At 45.4% G+C, this 24,263-nt stretch overlaps 1 protein-coding gene across 13 annotated transcripts in view; it reads left to right on the forward strand.

Moving 5' to 3' along the window:
* The window catches only part of PTPRH (protein tyrosine phosphatase receptor type H), a 60,752-nt gene that overhangs the window by 31,587 nt on the left and 4,902 nt on the right, over positions 1 to 24,263 (forward strand). For 9 of the 13 annotated variants that reach the window (XM_039335176.1, XM_039335186.1, XM_039335183.1 and 6 more), the window contains 11 exons: positions 5,545 to 5,814; positions 6,973 to 7,248; positions 9,209 to 9,472; positions 9,647 to 9,728; positions 10,132 to 10,179; positions 10,922 to 11,012; positions 16,298 to 16,388; positions 18,288 to 18,364; positions 21,950 to 22,084; positions 22,814 to 22,936; positions 23,225 to 23,388. In XM_039335176.1, the coding sequence (XP_039191110.1) occupies positions 5,545 to 5,814; positions 6,973 to 7,248; positions 9,209 to 9,472; positions 9,647 to 9,728; positions 10,132 to 10,179; positions 10,922 to 11,012; positions 16,298 to 16,388; positions 18,288 to 18,364; positions 21,950 to 22,084; positions 22,814 to 22,936; positions 23,225 to 23,388 (1,621 nt within the window). The remainder of the gene's footprint in view (positions 1 to 5,544; positions 5,815 to 6,972; positions 7,249 to 9,208; positions 9,473 to 9,646; positions 9,729 to 10,131; positions 10,180 to 10,921; positions 11,013 to 16,297; positions 16,389 to 18,287; positions 18,365 to 21,949; positions 22,085 to 22,813; positions 22,937 to 23,224; positions 23,389 to 24,263) is intronic. The other 4 variants (XR_005555734.1, XM_039335188.1, XM_039335177.1 and 1 more) reach the window with 3 other exon arrangements.

Genomic DNA, 24,263 nt, shown 5'->3' on the forward strand with positions numbered 1-24,263 from the left:
TTCAGCTTACAGGAAGATGGCTTCAGCTCAGCCCAAACGCCTCACAGCCTCTTATATAGGCAACTCCCGGGTAAATGGGTTACTTTTCCCGCGCCAGCACCCGCGCATGCGCACGGCGCTGGCGACAGCCTGTCTGGTCCCGGGCAGCTTTGCACCTGCCCGGGACTGCCTGCAAACGCCCGAGCCGTTTGCAAGGCTCGGGACATAACACCCCTTTCCCCCGGGCTAAAACTACTATCAACATACAACATTTATTTTACACGACAATTTGCTCCCCAGTGTTCCCACTGTTTACTGGCTTCTGTCTTGCCAACAATGTTATGTAATCTTCTAGGTACTTAGGAGATTTCTTTGCTCTCTGTGACCTTCTTAGCTCTGGGTTACTGGCATAAGTCCCCTGACTGGAGGGAGGCATGAGCCTGTTCTCTCTACTGTGCCCTGGTGTCTTCCAAGGACTGTGCCCCGATGCCTGGCCTGCTTGCTTGCCCACCGGGCTCGTCAGGCCAGGGCTTCTGTTGCTTTGTGACCTGGTTGTCCTACCTAGCTGTAGACCCTCAGGCCCCTTGAAGTGATAGCCACTGCTGGGCGTCTCTGTAGAACCCCCTAGGTCAGTCCAAGACCTGTCAGGAGGCTGTCTATTCCCTGAACCCCATTCTGTGTTTGGGCTCGTGTGGGTTTCTGTACTCTCCCAAAACTCAGGTGTCCCCTGATTTGTGCTAGGGGTGTTGTAGTCGGGACTTGGTTCCTCGACTAGCTCTGTGTATGTTTGACCCCCTGTAGGATTTGGGGTAAGGTCAGGCCAACCTTGGGCATTGTGTGCCAGCTCTCTTGCGGGGAATGATTTGTTGGGATGCCCCCGGGTATCCTCCGTTGCTGGAGTGCTGTGTGCTGTGTGTGGAAAGTGAGTATGCCCCCGGGGTAACTCCCTGGCTGGAGTAGGCGTGAGTGCCTGTTGTGTGGGTAAGCTCCAAGACTTCCTTTTCGGAGCAATTGCAGAATCTTGGGACGAGCCGTTTGTGGCTCCCTCAGTGGCGATGGGCAGTAGCTCTTGCCCTTCCCTTTGCTCCAAAGGGTCCCCCTCCCCCCCTGGAAAAGACCCAGGAGTTTCAGCAGAAAAGTCCCGCCTAGAGCGGAGTTGGTCGATGTGCCGACGCAGGACACGACCGTTGTCCAGGGCAACCTCGTAGGAGAGAGGACCTGTGATCCTGGACACAGAAGCGGGGACCCATGTATGACCAGGCCCGTAATTGCGAGCCCAAACCGGGGCACCCACAAGTAGTTGTCTAGGTGCCCTAGGATGTGAGGTAGATGAAGGCAGTCTGTCCGGATGCAACCGGTCAAGTCTCGTAGTAAGTTGGCGCCCCCAACGAAGTTCAGCTGGACTTCTCCCTGTAGAAGTGGACGGTGTGGTGCGATAAGAAAGGAGAAAGTCAGCCAACCTGTGATGCCAGTCCCCGTAGGTGAGTCTCTTCAAGGCGTCCTTTGCGATGCGCACCATGCGTTCAGCCATACCGTTGGTGGATGGGGTGAAAAGGCGCAGATGTGGCATGACGAATCAGGTTTGCCTGTAAGAAAGCTTGGAATTCGGAGGAGGTGAATTGAGGGCCGTTGTCAGACACAATGACATCTGGCAGCCCGTGTGCAGCAAAAATCCCCCTCAGTACCTGAATAGTCTTTGCAGTGGTGGTGGTCGAGACAGGCACAACCTCAAGCCATTTTGAATGGCTGTCAACAAGGACCAAGAAGAACTGGCCCTGAAAGGGCCCAGCGTAGTCAATGTGCACCCTAGACCATGGGGACTGTGTTTCCTCCCATTTATGCACAGGAGCTTGGGGCATCTCTGGGCGAGATCGTTGGCACATGTGGCATGCGTGTACCTTAGCCTCAATATCTTTATCTAAAGCAGGCCACCACAAGTGGCTGCGTGCAAGAGCCTTCATACGAACAATGCCAGGATGACCCTCGTGGAGGGATTCTAAGACCCTAGCCCTCATTGAGGTGGGAATGACAACTCTGTTTCCCCAAAGCAAACAACCCTGAGAAAGGGACAATTCGTTCCTTTTGGACCAGAAACTCTGAAACTCAGGACTAGGGCAGTGCTCAGGCCACCCGGACAGGACCCAGGAGCGGACACGAAAAGTGTGTGATCTGTACCTGTTTCAGCGGTAACATCCCTGGCACTAAGAGGAAGCTCGGGTAAGGCTTGGATTGATAGAATGTTGACAGCTGGCGCGGGGTCAGCTTCTACTACTGGCAGAGGCAACCTACTGAGGCCATCAGCATGGCCCATTTCTTTCCCAGGCTTGTGGAGTAATGAAAAATCATATGCAGACAAAAAAATAGACCACCTAAGCATTCTAGGGGAAATGATGTGGGGAGTCTGCTTACGTGTGGTAAACAGTCCCAGCAGAGGCTTATGGTCAGTGAAGACCGTGAAATGCCTGCCATATAGAAAATCGTGGAATTTTTTAATTCCAGCAACAACAGCCAGAGCCTCCCTGTCTATCTGAGCGTAGTTGCGCTCGGCAGAAGACAATGTTCTGGAGTAGTATGCAATAGGAACCTGAGTTCCATCAGACCTGAGGTGACTCAGGACAGCTCCAACCCCGTAGGGGGATGCATCACAAGCGATGCACACAGGAAGAGACTCGTTGAAATGTGCAAGAACACTGTTAGAAGTGAGCAAGGCCTTGACTTCTTTAAAGCAAGCCTCATGTGCTTGTGACCACAGCCACACAGCTTGTTTGTCTAGTAGCCTGTGAAGAGGCTCAGCTACACTAGCTTTATGTGGAAGAAAAGAATTGTAGAAATTCAGGAGGCCTAAGAAGGCCTGAAGTTCGGCCTTAGACTTTGGCCTGGGTGCTTCTAAAATAGCAGTTAGTTTGGATTCAGCAGGATGAATCCCAGCAGCATCAATTTTGAATCCCAGAAATTCAGTAGAAGGCACCCCGATCTTGCATTTGTCTTTTCTGAGCTTGAGGCCTGATTCCCTGAATCTTAACAGGACAGCCCTAAGTCTTTCAGCTAGAATGTGTGTGGAGTCTCCTGCAATCAAGACATCGTCAAAGTAGGGGCAGACCCCTGGTATACCTCGTAGTGTGTTTTCCATTACGCTTTGGAAAATCCCAGGAGCGACATTCACTCCAAACTGCAGCCTTTTTACCTTAAAGGCTCCCCTGTGGGTCACAATAGTCTGAGCTATGGCAGCATCATTATCAACAGGCAGCTGTTGATATGCTTGAGCTAGGTCAAGCTTTGCAAAAACACGCCCCCCCTTGAGAGAGGCCAGGATGTGACTGACCACAGGAACAGGATAGGCATGTTGCTGCAATGCCTTATTGAGTGTGCATTTGTAATCAGCACAAATGCGAATGTCCCCATTTGCCTTTAGAGGCGTGACAATGGGGGTCTCCCACGGGCTGGAATCAACAGGTTCTAGGATTCCCTTGTTGGATTAGTTTGTCTAATTCAGTGTCAATCTTACTTTTTAAAGCAAAAGGGACCCTTCTTGCTTTAATCCTAATGGGAGTGACAGTGGGGTCTAGCTTTAAGGACACAGGTGGTCCTTTGAATGTGCCCAGCTGGGGGCTGAAAACATCTGCAAATTCTTTGCAGACTTCCTGTAGGTCGAGTGTTTGTAAGCTGTTGAGTCCTGTGACGTGTATCCCCAGGGCCTCAAACCAATCGAGTCCTATGAGACTCGTTCGTTCACCCCCTACTACTAATAAGTCTAGTGGACCTTCAAAGCTCTTGTATTGCACGTTAAGGGTGGCCTCCCCCTTAACACACACTCTTGAGTTCTGAAAATCTGTTAATACAATATCAGAAGGCCTTAACTTGGCCTTAGACCCACTACTGGAACAAATCTTCCTAAATGTATGCAATGAAATGATGGACAGGGCAGACCCTGTGTCTAGTTCCATAGATAATGGAACCCCTTGTAGCTTCACGTTGAGTGACAGCTTTTTCTTCATGGGCTTGTGTGTGCCTGTTCTACAGATGCTTCTTCGCGAAGCGCAAAACCCTACCCTATTCTGGCTGGGGAATCTGGTACCTTTCAGGCGTTCTTCTTGGGGTTGTGCCTTTCGTCGGCTCAGACACACAGCTGCAATATGCCCTTGTTTGCCGCATGCCCGGCAGGTAGCGGAGCGGAACTTGCAGTCGGTTCTCCTGTGGCGACCTCCACAGCCGATGCACTTGAGCAGAGCCGAAGAGCTTCCCTTCTGGTTCTCTTCCTTCGCGGGTGTAGACGGTCGACTTCCTCGTCCGGATCCTCCTCGGAGTTTCGTCGGACGTCTTCCTGGTGCACGGACGCACCCTCTGCACTGTTTCTGATCGGCCGCATGTTTTTGATGGCGCCGCTTGCTGCTTCTTCTGCGGTGACTTCCCTTAAGGCGTCTTGGAAGGATAATTCTTCCTTGGCAAAAAGTCTCTGTTGTAGCTCTCGATGCCTTAGCCCGCACACGAATCGGTCCCTCAGTCGTTCCTCGAGGTCCTTGAACTCGCAGGGCTTGGCGGCCTTCCGTAGCGCGGCGATGTATTCCTTGGCTGTTTCACCGGACCGTTGATCCCTCTGCTCGAAGGTGTGGCGCCATGAGATAACGGACACCTTGGGGTGGAAGTGCTCTTTCAGCAGCTTCTTCAGGTCTGTGTAGCTTACAGACTCTACTGGAACAGGTGCTACAAGATTTTCTGCGATTTCGAAGGCGTCTTGGCCGCAAACGCAAAGCAGGGTGGCCGCCTTCAAGCTATCTTCCCTCACTTGATTTGCCTTGAAGTAGTTCTCCATTCTGGATACGTAGGACTCCCACCGCTCTGGATGTGAGACGTCGAATTCCGAAAGCCTTCCGATTTTCGCCATCTTCGGATCTTCAGGAGACGGGTCTATCAGCCAGCCTACCCCCGAATGCGCACCGGATTGGCGGGCAGCTGCCGAGTCGACGCCGTTCCTCTTCCGCCGCTCAGGACTCCTTGGGTAAGCTTACACTTTTTCCTTTCCAGGTAGTGCAAGGCATCCCACCTTCGTCGCCAGTGTTACGTCCTTGGCGGGAAAACAGACACGAGAAGCAGCTGGAGTTCTCAGTTTCTTTTATTCAGCGTTCAGCTTACAGGAAGATGGCTTCAGCTCAGCCCAAACGCCTCACAGCCTCTTATATAGGCAACTCCCGGGTAAATGGGTTACTTTTCCCGCGCCAGCACCCGCGCATGCGCACGGCGCTGGCGACAGCCTGTCTGGTCCCGGGCAGCTTTGCACCTGCCCGGGACTGCCTGCAAACGCCCGAGCCGTTTGCAAGGCTCGGGACATAACAGCAACCCTGCTCATTGCAGAGAAAAAATGTTCCAATTTTTCCCCATGTTTACAGAACAGGCCAGAGCAGAATTTCTCAACCTTGGCAACTTTAAGATGTGTGGACTTCAACACCCAGAATCCTTTTGACCAACTCCAACAGAGACTTGAATGAGCCAAAATCTTTTATGAGTTGTAACGATATTTGACTTCCTGATATTGGGACACCAGGCTAACGAAATCTGCTCTTCCCTCAGCTCCCAACAGCCCTGAGAAGATCACTGTGGAAAGTTACAGTCCTTATTACCTTTCCATTGCCTGGAATCCTCCCAAAGACCCGAATGCAACGGATTATTTGTACAGAATCAGTTGGTGGAGAGAAGACGGGACACAAGTGGGCAACTACTCCATTCTGGGTTTCAATTACACCATTTGCAGTTTGAAGCCAGGACTTGTGTACCTGGTGAGGGTGATCTCAGAATTCAGTGAGATTTTGAGCGAAGCCACAAAGCTGTGGACTCTAACGTGTGAGTGCAACTCTAAAAAAGGTTCAGGAACCTTGTTTGATTGTCATCTTAGCACTGAAGGGAGCTAGATTTCCTTGCTCAGCCGTGAATCTTTCTGAGAGACCTTGCTCTATCTGGCCCTTCTCACAGGGTGGTTGTGGATGCTCAAGCACTACACAAAATGTGCTTTTGTATATAAATGAAGGAATTCTAGAGGCTTCCCAGCCTTCAGTTTAGATTTGTTTCTCATTTCCAAGTCCTTCATATCAACAGGCCTTTTCCCACCTGTTGGGTGGATGCAAGTTATGTCAGATGCAACTGTCATTATCCCCAGCATGTGCAACCAGTGGCTGGGAATGATGGGAGCTGTCTCCTCATGCATAAAGAAAGCAGGAAACCAAAAATGCCTTTAAAAGAGAGCTCTCCATTTTATATTTTATTTTGTTCCTTTTTAATCCCCCTTTATTATTTTTATATATAATTCAAGAAAGCAAACTTAACTTATACCCCTTCCGCCTCCTTTTTCCCCACATCAACCTGTCAGGTGCAATGTACTGAGAGAAAGTGATTGACCCAAAGTCACCCAGCCAGCTTTCATGCCTAAGGTGGGACTAGAACTTACAATCTCCTGGTGATAGGCCCAAAGTCACCCAGCCAGCCTTCATGCCTAAGGCGGGACTAGAACTCACAGTCTCCTGGTGATAGGCCCAAAATCATCCAACTGGCTTTGATGCCTAAAGAGGGATTGGAACTCATAGTCTCCTGGGTTTTAGCCTGGTGCTTTAACCACTAGACCAGGGGTAGGCATCCTTGGCTCTTTTATGACTCATGGACTTTTATGACTCAGCATAGCTGACTCAGGAATTCTGGGAGTTGAAGTCCATGAATCATAAAAGAGCCAAGATTGCCTATCCTTACACTAGACCAGGGGTAGGCAACCTTGGCTCTTTTATGACTCGGAGACTTAAACTCCCAGAATTCCTGAGCCAGCGTGGCTCAGCTTGGAAACCTCCCTTTTCCCTCAGCATGGCTGGTTCAGGGATTCTGGGAGTTGAAGTCCATGAGTCATAAAAGAGCCAAGGTTGCCTATCCTTACACTAGACCAAACTGCCTCTCAAACACAACCAGGGCTGTTGTTTTCTGGGATTGCTGTTCTAACACTCTACCTCTCTCTTTCAGCCCCATTGTCCCCGACCCATTTCCACATCCAGATGATCAATCAAACCACCGTTCATTTTGCCTGGGTGAACCCAAACTCGCCATTCAGTGCCATCCGACTCCAGTGGAGCCCTTCAGATGGATCCAGAGGAAACGAAACATACCCCAAGCCTTTGAACCAAGCTGTCCTGCATGGTCTCACTCCCAGCACCAATTATACCTTCACTCTCTTCAGCACAGCTGGAAATGGTTCCCTGTCCAGAGACAGCATTGGCCTACAGCAGCACGAGGCCACAAGTACTTAATTCTCATTTTACAGAGAAAATAGGAGCTAGAGAAGGGGGGAGCAACCAACCTTTATAAAGAATACTAGATTTATGGAAAGAATTAGGCTACGAATGATCAATTGACTATGTGCCATCAAGTTATTTTTTTACTCCTACTACAGATAGCCCTCAACTTACAACAGTTCATTTAATGACCGTTCGAAGTTACTTCACTGAAAAAAGTGACTTATGATCATTTTTCACACTTACGACTGTTGCAGCTTCCCCATGGTCATGTGATCAAAATTCAGATGCTTGGCAACAGGTTCATATTTATGACGGTTGCAGCATCCTGGGTTCACGTGCTCTCCTTTTGTGACTTTCTGACAGGCAAAGTCAATGGGGAAGCCATATTCACTTAACAGCCCTGTTACTAACTGAACAACTGCAGTGATTCACTGCAGTTGTTAAACAGGTAGTAAAATGGGGCAAAACTTGCTTAACAGCCATCTTATCTAGCAACAAAATTCTGGGGCTCAGCTGTGCTCATAAGTCAAGGAGTACCTGTACATAGATAGATTTTGCCTATGACAATCTGACTTCAGAGCTGGCCCACAATGTCTTCCCTCAAGCCTTGAGCTAAAATGATAAGACCAGTTCCTGGAGCATAAGCAACTAGGCTGGTGATTGAATTTTAATTTAGTACAGTCAGCGGATATGTCCAGCAAGCGCTGTTAGTAAAATTGTGGTCCTCGTGTCAGATCAAGCCTGGAAAAATGAGCCGAATTGCAGCGAATCAATGGTGACTCAAGAACTTCAGCCTGCCAAAGTCTACCAAATTAAAACAAAAACTTTTTGGTGCATCCAATATGCAGTCTCAGACATCAGTGGGTGGGCAAGACCTGTGATACAATTTTCTCCTCTGTCACTGGAGTTTTTCTGCACCTGAGATCTTCCTTCATTTTGCCTGATACTAAAGCCAGCCCTGAACTGTCCACCTCCAATTTCTCTCCCCCCACTAGTGAAGTGCAGAAGAGAGCAAAATTTGAGAGAGAACTAGATGTTTGGGAATTTGAAGCAGGCATGTTCGACATGCAAGAAAGCTTGACCGCTAAGCAATGGTAACCCCTGCCTGAATGGGGGAAGCTCACAGTTATGGCTGGGCATATCCTGTCATTCTGCATCAATGTAGAAGACTTTTTCTGGTTGTTCTCAGATTATAACTGGAAGAAGACAATTGTTCCACCCTTTACCTGAATTGACCATTAAGCTTAATGTACACTTGAGAGCTGCCAACCTACAGAAGGCTGCATATAGAATAGGAAGCAACATTAGGTAGAAAGGAAACAAATGGGAGGGCTACCTAGCCCAACAAATGATTGATTGATTTTGTACCATCAGGTTTTTGACTCCTAGTGACCACCTAGATAGATTTTGCCCATGATGTCTATCCCTATCACCTAGTCTTTCAGGTCTTCCAATGGTGCACCCCTCACCACTATAACAGAGTCCACCCACCTTGTTGTTCATCATCCTGTCCTCTTTCTTTCCACCTTTCCCAACATTAAAGCCTTCCCCAGAAAGCTAGGTGTTTGCATAGAGAAGGAGAAGGGACGGAAGTATTTAAGGAAAGTGAGCACCTAGGAGCAGCCCAGGAGACATGGTTGATATGATTGATCAAGAGGAGGGCTATCACAGCTTGCTTGGAAACTCCTGATCTCCACCAGTTGGCAGCAGAGACACATTAGCTACCATGTAATAGTGAAATGGAGTTTCACAGGCCAAATGTAGCTCTAATCAAAAGGGAAGCTGGTGGGAGCTTGGCTCCTTTTTTTTTTTTTTTTTTTTTGCAATTTTCTCAAGGTGACTGCTTCATTTTCTCTGATGGGAGCAGCCCTCTAGACACACTGGGGTGGATAAAGTTGGTAGAATGAGCTGGTGAGGTTGTGAGAAGGCCCCTGCCTAACCCTCTTTCCTTCTTGCTTGTACAGAGCCAGAACAAGTAAGTGATTTGATATGCCTCCCTTTGCAAGATAGCTGGAGTCTGAAATTATCCTGGACATGTCCAGCGAGCCCTGTTAGTAAAATTGTGGTCCTCGTGTCAGATAAAGCCTGGAAAAATGAGCCAAATTGCAGCGAATCAGTGGTGATTCAAGAACTTCAGCCTGCCAAAGTCTACCAAATTAAAATAAAAACTTTTTGGTACAACCAATATGCAGTCTCAGACACTGTGGAGTGCTCCATCAATACTACAGGTGAGATCTAAGACCATCTCAGTGTAAATTATGTGTTAATCCTGTAGTTGGGCCACAGCAAATGAATTAATGGTTTCTGAAAAAGCCCATTCCATTCGGAGGGTACCAATTGTTTCACACATTTTTGGCCCCAATTGTTTGTCCAAAGATCTTATGTTTTCTTTCTGTGTTCAGTGGCTCTGCTTGGATCCCTTTTTGCGGTGCTGCTTCTGTTCATCATCCTTTGCTTCCTGTTCTTTTATTTCAGGAGACCAAGGTAAGCTTGTTTGAGATTGTGAACACCAATAGAAGAGAATATTGGTAGCTCAGAGTTGAACCCTGGGATTGCTCTCTGAAGGGTTTTTGGTGCTCTGCAGGCATTTCAGTATCCAACTAGGTAACATCCTGAACTAGCTAGCACCACTAGTACTGATGATGTTACCTAGTTGAGTAATGAAATGTCTGCAAGAAAACAACCAAGTGCGGAGAGCATCTTGGAATTTGAGTAATGCACGGGTCATGCTGATGGACAACTGAGTTCCAGAGTTTCTGGAAATGGGTCTTGCATTGTTGGCTTCAGTTCAACAGTGTCCTGTTTGGCATTCTCTGTACCGATGAGGATGGAAGCACTAACAAATGCTGCCCAAGTGTCACTTCCAATTTTCATCCTTTGCTTTCAGAAGGGCAGATGCCTCGGAGGAGCAGAATCCAGACGTGGGATTGTCTGGGTGAGAATAAATTTTAAGATTTTTAGAAGAGAAGCACCATATTATCTTGTTTGAAGCCAAGCAATGATGAAGGCAAGCACTCCCTAGGATTAGAAGTAGAAGGGAGGGAGGGAGGGAGAGAAGAGGGGGGAGAGGGAGACAGAGGGAGGGAGAAAGGGAGAGGGAGGCAGGAAAGGAGAGAGAGGGAGAGGGAGAAAGACAGAGGGAGAGGGAAAGAGTGAGCGAGGGAGGGAGGGTGAGGGAGAGAGGGAAGAGAGAGAGAGAGAGAGAGAGGGAGGGAAGGAGAGAAGGAGAAAGAGAATGGGAGGGAGGGAGGGAGAGAAAGAGGAGGGGAGGGAGGGAAGGAGAGAGGGGGGAGGGAGAGAGGGAGAGAGAGGTGCGATGTAGGCCAGAAGTAGGGAGATGAAGGAATGGCCTTGAAGGACAGGAGAAGAGTTGCTACTAAGGCAATGGGCAGATAAAAGGGGGTTAAGCCCAGGCCAAGAAAAAAAATGGTCTCAAACAAGCCCCCCCCCTAGTTGAGGTGAAAATAAAGTGGGTGCAGAGAAGCCCATTCAGACTTGCAAGATTCGGTAATGCAAGATACAGCTTTACAATAAAAGGAATAGCGACCTACAGGTCATTGGTTTCCTAATCTGGCCTGCCTTGAAGGATTCCCACCAAGCTACTTGGAGTAACGTCACCCAGCCTGCACCCTTTGGTATTGAAACAATCCAATTTCTCTACTTTTTATCTGTCACAGAGTCCTTGGTGCAGTACCTGTGTCGGCTTTCCCACGCCATTGCTACGAGAAGCTGTCAGACAGCGCCTTCGGCTTTGCTGTTGAATACCAGGTATGAAGTTGGAGGCAGGGTTCGTAGTTCAGTAGAGAATCACATGACTGGCATAGAGAAGAACCCATCATCCAAATCCCGTGTCTCTAGGCAGAGCTTAGAAACCACTCTGTCTGCAGCGCCCCAAATCCAATGATTCCCAGCATTGACAGTCGAGGCTCCTGGGCTGTTGGTTTGCCTCCCAGGACAAAGCATTCTGGGAAACAAAGATTTTGCTCCACTGAGCTTTCTCTTTGTATATGGGTGAGTGTCTAAAGGAATTTCAATGGATCAGACATCCCTTTTGATCAAACATTTCTGGAGAAAAGCTGGACAAGACAAGACAAGACAGGACAAGAAGCAACGGATGGAAACTAATCAAAGAGAGAAGTAACCTAGAACTAAGGAGAAATTTCCTGACAGTGAGAACAATTAATCAGTGAAACAATCTGCCTCCAGAAGTTGTGATTGCTCCAACACTGTAACTTTTTAAGAACAGAGTGGACAGCCATTTGTCTGAAATGGTATAATGTTTCCTGCCTGAGCAGGGGGTTGGACTAGATGACCTCCAAGGTCCACCACAAATGCTGCTATTGCTCTATGGTCCATATATCTTAATGCATATAAATGGATGCAATATAAAAAATGGATTCAATTCCTGTTGCTCACTGTTGTGCTATTGCAAAACATTAGAAAAATAAAGTGCACTGACATTGAATCAGTGATATTTACCATTAGAGTTTTTTCCCCTCCCATTTTCTCTTTTTTTAAAAAAAAATTATGTGTTTTAGTTCTTGCCTTGAGACTTTGCACAGAAAATGTCATGTCACGGTGACAGTTCTCCCTTCAGTGATAATGTTGCCCAAGGGAGACTCCCTACATTTTCCATTTTAAGCCATCCTTTTATTCTGCATGAATGTGCAAGTTCTCTAAAAAAGGATTGTATGTTCCAGTGTGGTCTACATTGGTTAGACTCCACTTTGCCTACAGTGTCAAGTTCTGAGCCCCCACAGAATCAAAGAAATTGGAACAGGAGCTCTAATTACGTTCTTCAAATACTCACCGGGATGTCCCATAGAAGAACATCTAAACTTCTTTCAAAGGAAGGTATTTTTTTTTCTTTAAAAGGCAACTGAACTGGGGTTGCTGTTGTTGTTTGCACTGTTCCAATATCAAAGAATAGGTCAACCCATTCTTCAAAGCATCTGAAGAGAAGAGCAATAAAGACGATCAGGGGGTTGGAGGCTAAAATATATGAAGAATGTTTGCTGGGATTGGATATGTCTAGTCTAGTGAAAAGGACTAGGGATAACATGATACACGTGTTCCATTATCTAAAGGGCTGCTACAAAGAAGAGGGCATCAACCTGTTCTCCAAAGCACCTGAGGGCAGGACAAGAAGCAATGAATGGAAACTAATCAAGGAGAGAACCAACCTAGAAGTAAGGAGAAATTTCCTGAGAGTGAGAACAATTAAAGAGTGGAACAACCGAAGTTGTAGATGCTCCAAGACTGGAGGTTTTTAAGAAGAGATTGGACAACCATTTGTTTGAAATGATATAAAGTTTTCTGCTTGAGGTGGACTAGAAGACCTCCAAGGTCCCTTCCAACTCTGTTGTTCCGTTATTCCATTATTTTCATTGAGGAGGAGGAAGAAGAAAACATTTCACTTCTTATCCAAGAAGGTTCATCAGTTCTGATGGTGGTGGTGGGGATGGAAGGATAGGTTCTGATAGGATGGGGGGGAGAGAATACAAGGATTTTTTTTCTTTGCAGTAATCTGATCATTAGCACTCTCTCTGAGAGTTATTGAGGCCACTTGGGGGTTTATCTATGCCTCAGGATCACTTGAATCAGAGTACAAATGGATGTGGAATCTTCTTGGGGCTGCTGCAAGGACTGCATTCTTCTTCTTCCTCAAGAAAAAAAAAGTCCAGCTGGCTTTTGAAGGGGAAAAAAAAAGCACCTTTGAGACAATTACGACCAGGATGACTGACAATCTCCACAAGATCTAAACTTCCCCCACTGGTCTTCAAATAATAGATTTAGATTTCTATGGTCTCCCTCAAGACAATGGCAAGAAAGCACTGCCTGGAGTACTATTAACCTGACATTCCCCAGGAGGATAGAGTCTGCAACTCCTAGACTTCCCCAAAAGAATGACTATGCCTTTGGGGAATCTCATATCCTGAGGTATGCCAAGGGGGGGGGGAGGGAAAGCTAGATGAGGGAAAGCTAGCCCAGCATGATGTAATATTTGAATTATACAGGTTGCCCTTGACTTACAACAGTTCATTTAATGACCATTCAAAGCTACAATGGCACAAAAACAAAAGTGACTTGTGACCATTTTTCACACTTGCGGCCATTGCAACATCCCCATGGTCATGTGATCAAAATCCAGGCAACTGGATCATATTTATGATGTTTGCAGTGTCTCAGGATCATGTGATCACCTTTTGCGATCTTCTGACAAATAAAATCAGCAGGGAAGCCAGATTCACTAAGTTAACAACTGCAGTGACTTAACAATTGTGGCAAGAGAGGTTTAAAATGGGGCAAAACTCACTTAACAAATGTCTCCCTTAGCAACAGAAATTTTGGGCTCTATTATGGTCGTAAGTCAAGGACTACCTGTATATTTATTTATATATGTTCCCGATTGGAAGCATTCTTTGATTACACCGGCAATCTGCTTTCCTTGGAGGGAGGGGGAGTTTGCAGATCCCCACCTAGCTATTTCTTGTTTGTCTTCATAACTTTGTGAAATATCTATAAATACATTGTTCCCAACAGTGCCAACATCAGTTATGCAGAAAGAGTAGGCAAAGCAAGTGTTAGCACCTGAGTTGTTGATACTTCCTAAATTAACTTGCAATCACCGCATTCACTGTTCTTAGAAACTATTGTGGTTTCAATTTTACTTCTGCAAAGCTTGAATTTCCACTTGGTTCAATTGGATTTGAGTCACGCATTGCAAATATGAACAAGTAAACATCAATTTTCATAGTAAGCTCTAATCTTATTGATCTCTTTCCTCATCCTACCTTGAAATATATTTGTTAAAAAGGAGTGCTCCATATCTCAACTGTCCCATATCATATTCAGCTTTTTATATTAATATGTCCTCAGTTTTCTTCCATTTGTTAGCATCTCTGTTCTTGCTGTGTATAAGAATTTCCAGACTGATAAAAACTCAGGAGTTTGTTATATAAGCAATCCACTGTAAATATCCCCATTATCAGCCATTCAAATTGCTGGAATGTTTATAACTTCATCTTATTCATCTCAATAAATCTTATTAAAGAGAAATCTGCAAAAATGATGTTTGGAAAAGAGTCGTTTTCCATTTTTGACGGTTGTTAAAAATTCTGGCATAATAGCTGGTTTTCTTTTTAAAGACCTCAGAAGCTTCAGAAAGGCACGTTTTAAATAAACAGATACTAAGCAACAGATTTTCTTAGCTATCCAGATGAAAACGCCCATTAGCCTTCTCCCACTACCTTTCACATTTATGGATTTTAGGAATCCTCAGCAATAGCAATGCTTTAAGCCCACTCATCTTGTGGCTGCCATGGGGAAGATTTGGCAACAGCATCATAGCTCAATGGTCCTCTGTACTGTGTTGTATTCTTGTATACCCTTTTCACCATATCTGCTGAAATGCCTGGTTTGTCTGTCATAAGGCAAACTTTTGGTGTGAATGATGGATTCCCAGATGTTATCAGTCTGACTTCACTTAACAGGTTCACTCAGGGAAGGCGTTTTTTTTTCCAGAGGGAGCATGGGTTGAGGGTGAGGAAGGGATTGTCCAGCTCCACACATGAGCTGGATCCCAATCAAAATATGGTTCAGAATTTCATTCAAGGAAATCAATTTTCAGTATTTTGTGTTTCTCCACCAATTTTCGTGTATGAATCATTGACTTTGGTGGACAAAAAGTATATGTAGACTTACGACTACAATTGAGCCCACAATTTCTGTTGTTAAGTGAGACATTTGTTGAGTTTTGCCCCATTTTACAATTTTTCTTGCCACTGTTGTTAAGTGGATCACTGCCATTGATAAGTTAGCAACCTGGTTATTAAGTGAATCTGGCTTCCCCACTGACTTGGCTTCTCACAAGGTCACAAAAGGTGATGATCACATGACCCTGGGGCAAAATGCACTCCAGTTGCCCAGGGTCTGAATTGTGATCACGTGGCCAGGGGGATGCTGCAAAGGTCGTAACTATGAAAAACGGTCATAAGTCACATTTTTCAGTGCCGTTGTAACTTTCAGCGGTTACTAAAGGAACTCTTGTAAGTTGAGGACTACCTAAAGTTCCTTTGATCTAGGATGCAAAGGAACGGAGTTGTTGTGGGTGGATTTCAAATAAAATAGCCTCGGACCTCTCCAATTTTTAAGAAATCTCTACATCTTCAATTAGTGATGTGAGCATCAATCCCAAGGCACGATGGCTGAGGATGTTGGGACTTGTAACTTAACACAACTGCAGAGCAACTGGTCGGGAAGATGTCTATCCTCATCCTGTTAGCATTAAATGTCAATATACCTCGTGGGACTTATTCTAAACAGACACATTGGAAAAAGGTTGAGAACAAGGAGCAAAGGCAGGGATAGAATCAAGATTACAAGAAGTGATACTATCGCTTTATAACACCTGGTAAGACCACACTTGGAATACTGCATCAAGTTTTGGTCACCACAATATCAAAAAATGTTGAGACACTGGAAAAAGTGAAGACAGAGCAATAAAGATGATTGAGGGGGGTAGAGCTGGAGGCTAAAACATATGAAGAATGTTTGCAGGAATTGTGTATGTCTAGCCTAGTGAAAAGAAGAACTGGGGTGACATGATAGCAGTGTTCCAATATTTGAGGGGCTGCCACAAAGAAGAGGGAGTCAACCTATTCTCCAAAGCGCCTGAAGGCAGGACAAGAAGCAACAGATGGAAACTGAACAAAAAGAGAAGCCACCTAGAACTAAGGAGAAACTTCCTGACAGTAAGAACAATCAATCAGTGAAACAACTTGCCTTCAGAAGTAGTGGGTGCCTCAATACTGGAGGCTTTTAAGAAGGGATTGGACAGGTCTCCTGCTTGATCAGGAGGTTGGACTAGAAGACCTCCAAGATCCCTTCCAATTCTGTTATTCTGTTATTTAAAGGAAGACGATTTCCAAGATAGTAACACTCTTGCTTGATTGCTTGTTTTCGCTATTTGCTTTTGCTTTGTCTTATTTTGGAAGCCCTCTGTGCCCTGCTTTACTGAGTCAATATTTCTTCTTTCCTTGTCTACATAATAGCAACTGCAGGACACGGGGACAGATCAGCTCCAGAGTGTCGCCCAGCAGCATGAAAATCAAGCTAAGAATCGCTATAGCAACGTTCTGCCATGTAAGTTCCGTTTCCTTACCTTGCGAGCCTTTTCATTATTTTATTCTTTCCAACTCATCGGAATGAACCCATTGGAAGGGGTTCTTTCTGTCCATCTGCAGGAAAATGATCAGAATGAGATCCAGTCTGGGGTGGAGGATGAAGTCAGCAAAAGAAGGATTGAGTTTAAAACTGGGCTTAAAGGGGCCATGGACTACTGAAAGCATCTTTGGGGGAGATACAGTCAAGCAGCCTCTTGAACTGTGAATTGTGAGCTGCCCAATGGCCTCAAATTGAACGAATGAATAGTTTCCATTCTAAGCCCTCCTCCCTCCTGCTTAGAAGACCCAGAATAGGTTATATGCAGTCTGCCCTATGCTTCCCTGTGCACTATTACACAAACACAATGTCAGACCCCATAAACAAATAATGACACATTGAATTGCTTTTGAGGAGTATCTTTATACTAGTGGCATATAAAACCCTGGTAGGACAGGGGCTAGAATGCAGTATTGCGGGCTAACTATGCCCACAGTCTAGAGTTTGATCCTGATGGGCTCAAGGTTGACTCAGCCTTTCATTCTTCTGAGATTGGCCAAAGGAGGACCCAGATTGTTGGGGCCAATAGGCTGACATTGTAAATCACTCAGAGACTGCTGTAAAGCACTATGGAGCAGTATGTAAATCTAAGTGCTATCGCTATTTATTGTTGTTAGCCAACAGACAGAATCTTGCCATATTAAAACAACAATATGCATAACCTTAGATATATTCTGTAAACTGCTAGGGAGGCTTCATCTTTGCCCACTTCCTGCCTATTAGATATTCCAAGCTTCACTGATTCTTTATCCTCTGGAAACAGCCTTTCCCTCCTAGGACTCCAGACTACATTCCACCATACATAGACACGCACACACACACACATACACACACACACACACACACACACACACCAAAGGGGGAAGACAGAAACTCAACACACTCCAGGGGCATCTCCAAAGGGTCAAAAAGTCAAACTGGCAGTTGTGTGATCCAAGCCCTGTCCCCCAGCCTGATATTTTTGACCATCCTGTAGACATCTCTGACACATACACACTGTCAAGACTGATTTGCACTCTCACCTATATTCTGTTTTGCTCACAGCTTGACAAAGGAAAGGGAGGAGGTGGGATGGAATGCAAGGGTAGAGGGAATTGCATCTGGGCATCACCGGTTCCAGTCAGACAATGCTCCAACCCAAGGAGATTTTGAGCAGGTGGATTAGCGTGGCTGCTGGTTCCCATAACAATATGGAAAGAAGTGATTGGTGGACATAATGGATTGTGGGTGGCCCATAGGGAAAAGGGGGAATTAACTATGCTAGCTTTTGTGCGGGAAACCCAGAGCTGGTTTCGCTTTGATTGTGCCAAAATGGTTTATTCAGTAAAGTTTATACTCTTGGTAAAATAATGTCCTAGGAGTTTTCTTTTTCACTAGCTGGATAGAGGGCATGTTGTATATCATTACCTAGAAGAAAATACAGGTGCCTCTTTTGGCCAGTAATGGTAAAGGAATTGAAAAGCATTCCAAAAGCTGTGTTTGGCAAGCTTTGCTTATATTTTCGTTCTGGAATTTCACCCATTACACTTAATGTAAAAGATCCTGCTTGAACTTTGAACATCCCGCTGTAGAAGTCTGATTCAAGTCTAATTGTTTTTGGTGCAACTCAACAGTCACCATTCCACAGAGGACACTTTAATGCTTTACACTAGTGCTTGAGAATCACCGATTTTTATCTAGAATTCTGGGTCAAGATAATATAATGGAGACAATGCTGGATTTCAACCGGAAAGACTGAAGTCCTATGTGTTTCTGATCTCCAGTGCTATTCTTTTGCTCTCAATCTTCTCCTGAGTGCCATTTTTGGTTCTTTCTCCACAGATGACCATGCACGAGTCCAGCTCACTCTCAAGCCAGAAGACCCCTCTTCAGACTACATCAATGCCAGCTACATGCCTGTATGTCTTCGCTATTGCCTTTTTGGGATGAGAAGTTGGCTAAGAGTGCTGAAAAAGTAGATTGAAGCCAATTCAAGTCCCTGAGCTAGTCATGCTGGAACATGTTTAAAACATTCCAGATTAACTCTAAATGCCAAGATGAATAATGTACAATCCTGATATTAGATGTTATATCAAGAAGCCTTTCATAGTTGCTAGTGAATTGCTATTTTTAGTGTGACAGAAGAGATAAATGATTAAATAATGGATCAGGCCATATTCAGAACAGAACAGAACAATGGAAGGGACCTTGGAGGTCTTCTAGTCAAACCCCCTGTTCAGGCAGGAAACCCTATACTATTTCAGACAAATCGTTGTCCAATCTCTTCTTAAAAACCTCTGGTGTTGGAGCACCTACAACTTCTGGAGACCTGTCAGTCCACTGATTAATTGTTCTAAGTATCAGAAAAATTTCTCCTTAGTTCCAGGTTGCTTCTCTCCTTGATTGGTTTTCATCCATTGCTTCTTGTCCTGCCTTCAGGTGCTTTGGAGAATAGGTTCTTTGTAGCAGCCCCTTAGATATTGGAATACGTGTATCATATCATCCCCTAGTCCTTTTCACTAGACTAGACATACAGTGGGGCAAAAAAGTATTTAGTCAGCCACCAATTGTGCAAGTTCTCCCACTTAAAAAGATGAGAGAGGCCTGTAATTGTCATCATAGGTAGACCTCAACTATGAGAGACAAAATGAGAAAACAAATCCAGACAATCACATTGTTTGATTTGGAAAGAATTTATTTGCAAATTATGGTGGAAAATAAGTATTTGGTCACCTACAAACAAGCATGATTTCTGGCTCTCACAGACCTGTAACTTCTTCTTTAAGAGTGTACTCCACTCATTACCTGTATTAATGGCACCTGTTTGAACTTGTTATCAGTATAAAAGACACCTGTCCACAACCTCAAACAGTCACACTCCAAACTCCACTATGGTGAAGACCAAAGAGCTGTCAAAGGACACCAGAAACAAAATTGTAGACCTGCACCAGGCTGGGAAGACTGAATCTGCAATAGGCAAGCAGCTTGGTGTGAAGAAATCAACTGTGGGAGCAATAATTAGAAAATGGAAGACATACAAGACCACTGATAATCTCCCTCGATCTGGGGCTCCACGCAAGATCTCACCCTGTGCGGTCAACATGATCACAAGAACGGTGAGCAAAAATCCCAGAACCACACCAGGAGACCGAGTGAATGACCTACAGAGAGCTGGGACCAACGTAACAAAGGCAACCATCAGTAACACACTACGCCACCAGGGACTCAGATCCTGCAGTGCCAGACATGTCTCCCTGCTTAAGCCAGTACATGTCCGGGCCCGTCTGAAGTTTGCTAGAGAGCATTGGGATGATCCAGAAGAGGATTGGGAGAATGTCATATGGTCAGATGAAACCAAAGTAGAACTGTTTGGTAGAAACACAACTCGTCATGTTTGGAGGAGAGAGAATGCTGAGTTGCATCCAAAGAACACCATACCTACTGTGAAGCATGGAGGTGGCAACATCATGCTTTGGGGCTGTTTCTCTGCAAAGGGACCAGGACGATTGATCCATGTACAGGAAAGAATGAATGGGGCCATGTATCGTGAGATTTTGAGTGCAAACCTCCTTCCATCAGCAAGGGCATTGAAGATGAAATGTGGCTGGGTCTTTCAGCATGACAATGATCCCAAACACACCGCCCAGGCAACGAAGGAGTGGCTTCGTAAGAAGCATTTCAAGATCCTGGAGTGGCCTAGCCAGTCTCCAGATCTCAACCCCATAGAAAACCTTTGGAGGGAGTTGAAAGTCCGTGTTGCCCAGCAACAGCCCCCAAACATCACTGCTCTACAGGAGATCTGCATGGAGGAAAGGGCCAACATACCAGCAATAGTGTGTGCCAACCTTGTGAAGACTTACAGAAAACATTTGATCTCTGTCATTGCCAACAAAGGATATATAACAAAATATTGAGATGAACTTTTGATATTGACCACATACTTATTTTCCACCATAATTTGCAAATAAATTCTTTCCAAATCAGACAATGTGATTGTCTGGATTTGTTTTCTCATTTTGTCTTTCATAGTTGAGGTTTACCTATGATGACAATTACAGGCCTCTCTCATCTTTTTAAGTGGGAGAACTTGCACAATTGGTGGCTGACTAAATACTTTTTTTGCTCCACTGTATCCATTTCCAGCAAACTTTCTTCATATATTTTAGCCTCCAGCCCCCTTATCGTATTTCTTGCTCTTCTCTGCACTCTTTCTAGAGTCTCAACATCTTTTTTACATTGTGGCGACCAAAACTGGGTGCAGTATTCCAAGTGTGGCCTTACCAAGGCATTATAAAGTGGTATTAACACTTCATGTGATCTTAATTCTATCCCTCTATTAATGCAACCTAGGACTGTGTTGGCTTTTTTGGCAGCTGCAGCAATTTCACTATATTTGATCATACATTTCACTACATTTAAACATACGGTGTTAATGACACCAAATGTGCGTGTCCTGGATCCAATTATTTTGATACACCTTTTTTGGGGGGAGGATTTCAGCCCCGCAGCCCAAAAGCCAAATATGATCTCCACCCTGAAAATAGTTGCCTCTCTCCATCTTCCATCACTGATATTACTAACTGGAAGTATTATTTCCATTTGATGCAATATATGTTTGGCCTTCGATATCTAATGTAATTTGGACTCTAGTTTTTTCCCCTCCAAACCTTTCATCTTCACTTAACAAATGCCATTTTGGGAGTCTGCTTTGGCTTCGCCTGTCATATTGCAAAGTAGTAGTCGTAAATGAGCACCACATATCGAAGTGCTTGCTTTTAGGCCAGCTCCTGTAGACGGTCATTTCTAAATTGTGTTCTCCTCTTTGGGATCTATTAGTCTGGGCGCCTATGTACTCCTAATGACTTAATGGGAAGTAATGCGATTTCAGTCCAAGTGCAGGCGCATGAGGAGACATCGCTCTGCCTTTCTGAAACAATTGTTTTGTTGACTTCTCCCGAGTCTCAGAGCAACGTTTCGTTTTGACCAAGGCAGCCTTGAGCATAACATGCAACAGGTTTAGAAATACAAAACTGATTTTAAAAACGAACCAATGTTCTTGTGTGTTGTTGTTGTTAGTTGTGAAGTCATGTCCAACCCATCGCGACCCCATGGACAACGTTCTTCCAGGTCTTCCTGTCCTCTACCATCTTCTGGAGTCCATTTAAGCTCACACCTACTGCTTCAGTGACTCCATCCAGCCATCTCATTCTCTGTCGTCCCCTCCTTCTATTGCCCTCAATCTTTCCCAGCATTAGGCTCTTCTCCAGTGAGTCCTTCCTTCTCATTAAGTGGCCAAAGTATTTGAGTTTCAACTTCAGGATCTGGCCTTCTAAAGAGCAGTCAGGGTTGATCTCCTCTAGGACTGACCAGTTTGATCGCCTTGCAGTCCAGGGGACTTGCAGGAGTCTTCTCCAGCACCATAGTTCAAAGGCCTCAGTTCTTTTGCACTCAGCCTTTCTTATGGTCCAAGTTTCAAATTGATGTGACACCTCTCTCCTCCCAAGGGCTTCAAGAAGGAGAAGGAGTTCATCGCAGCTCAGGGACCATTGCCTGCCACACTCCATGACTTCTGGCGCATGATATGGGAGCAGCGCGTCACAACCATAGTCATGCTCACAAATTGCATTGAGAACGGAAGGGTGAGAATGGCCTTTTGTTTCATCCCCAAGGATGCTCTTGGGAGATGCAATGCTGGGTTTAAAAATGCTTTGCTTTTCTATCACAGAATCCAAATGTCATGGCTGCATCTCACCCATCCAAGCTTCATGAGCTGACACCCGGGGGGGGGGGGGATTTTGTAATGGAAGGGAGAAGGTGAATGGAAGCCCAGCAGAGCCATGTAAGAAGCTCCAGCCAGCCAAGGTCAAGTAACGATATGCAGAGCTGGAAACCAAGCACCTGTTTCCTAAACAATATACAAGCACCTGATTGGACATTTGCAGATAACTGGGGGGGGGAATGGCCAGGGGGGTAGGGGAGAAGAACTTTCCTTTCCTCAGATTTAGCTTACGCTACTTCTGTAATAATTTAAAATATAGTCTTGGCCAGGGGTAGGCGACCTTGGCTCTTTTATGACTCGTGGACTTCAAGTCCCAGAATTCCTGAGCCAGCCATGCTGAGGGGAAAGGGAGAGGTTTCCTGCTGGCTAAGGAATTCTGGGAGTTGATGTCCACAAGTCATAAAAGAGCCAAGGTTGCCTACTCCTGGTCTTGGCAAAACAAATGGCCAGGAGTGTTTCTTTGCTAGATGATTGAGTGGGACAGTTGACACCAAATTTGACAGGCATCTGATAACTTTACCACTTGTCCCCTATGCTACAAATTCCATCAAATGTCCTGTACTCTCCTTCCAATTTTTCTCCTGACCAGGTGAAATGTGAACACTACTGGCCCTTGGACTACACCCCCTGCACCTATGATGATATTACTGTATCTGTTATCACAGAAACCATTCTCCCTGATTGGTCTGTCCGTGACTTCTGTATCAAGCAGGTGAGTGATTGAGACTTGAAGCTGCCTTCTCCTTCTGAGCTTAAAATACAGTAAGAAGCGCTACATGGATCAATCCTTTTCATGTGACTTCCACCTAGAGAGCCCAAGAAATAATACACCATCATTTTCCATGCTCAGGTACCTATGAGAGTCAAAAAGGGACATAGGGGAAAAGAAAGGGAAGTAGGCATGGATGAATATCAAGAATTCCCAAGTACAGAAAAAAAAATCTTACTCCCCCAAATTTGTGTCTTGGTTTTGGGAATATCTGAATTATGTGTTTCTCAGCAGGTGAGCATGTCTGAAGTTCGCCATGCTAAGCATTATCACTACACATCATGGCCAGATCATGGAGTGCCCCAAACCACAGATACCATTCTTCGTTTCCGAGATCTTGTCAGGGAGGACTTAGACAAAATGAAGGATAATGGGCCAGTTCTGGTTCATTGCAGGTACATCAAATGGGAGTGAGAAGGTCTGGGGCAAGAAAAAAAACCAAGGGGAGTGGGGCACTCATTACTCAGATCTTCTCCAATGGATCTGCTCAGAGTCACTCTTCTTTCTAAGCAAGGTGGCAATATTGATTATAATCTTCTCAACTGTGGGACTTGGCTTAAGCCTCCCTTCACTTTCCAATAAATCAAGCACTGAGAAAGTCATAGATCATACTGGTTGGGGATGATGGACGTTGAAGTTCAAGATATCTAGAGGGCCCCAGGCTGAATAAGGCTGATCTAGAATATCTCCCATGGTGTCTGCCTCACTAAATAGACCAGGCTGGAAAATCAATTCCACCAAAAACTAGAGCTATGCTTTATTAAGATAGGCTATAATCTCTACCTTTACTGACACCAAACAACACCAGTTCAATTGGAGCAACACTAAAATCATCGGCCATGCTACCACCTGCAACGCTCATGAGTTCATCGAAGCCCAGCCAATCACAAGCAATTCCATCAACTGACACCTTGACTTACAACCAGCCTACGAACCCCTCAGGACCCAAATCAACCACACAGCCAACCAGAGACAGCACCGACCCTCAACCAACCCACACAAACCCCCTCCTCCCCCCAGCAGCAGCTCCTAATGACCCTGGCCTGAGGTACTGTAACCTCCCCATCACAAGCCTCTCACTGATGACTCACACCTGACCCATCACAAGACCCATCACAAGACCCTCACCTGACACACCCATACCCAAAGCCCTTATAAACAGAAGAATATTGACCCTGACATCTCCTAAACTCCGCAAAAGATGTTACCTAGCCTGGTAACAAAACATTTGGAAACTAACCCACAAGCTTGGAGAAGGAACCTTCACCTT

Source organism: Crotalus tigris, unplaced genomic scaffold (genome assembly GCF_016545835.1).
Source record: "Crotalus tigris isolate CLP2741 ecotype Arizona unplaced genomic scaffold, ASM1654583v1 scf7180000017639.5415321, whole genome shotgun sequence".
Lineage (NCBI taxonomy): Eukaryota > Metazoa > Chordata > Lepidosauria > Squamata > Viperidae > Crotalus > Crotalus tigris.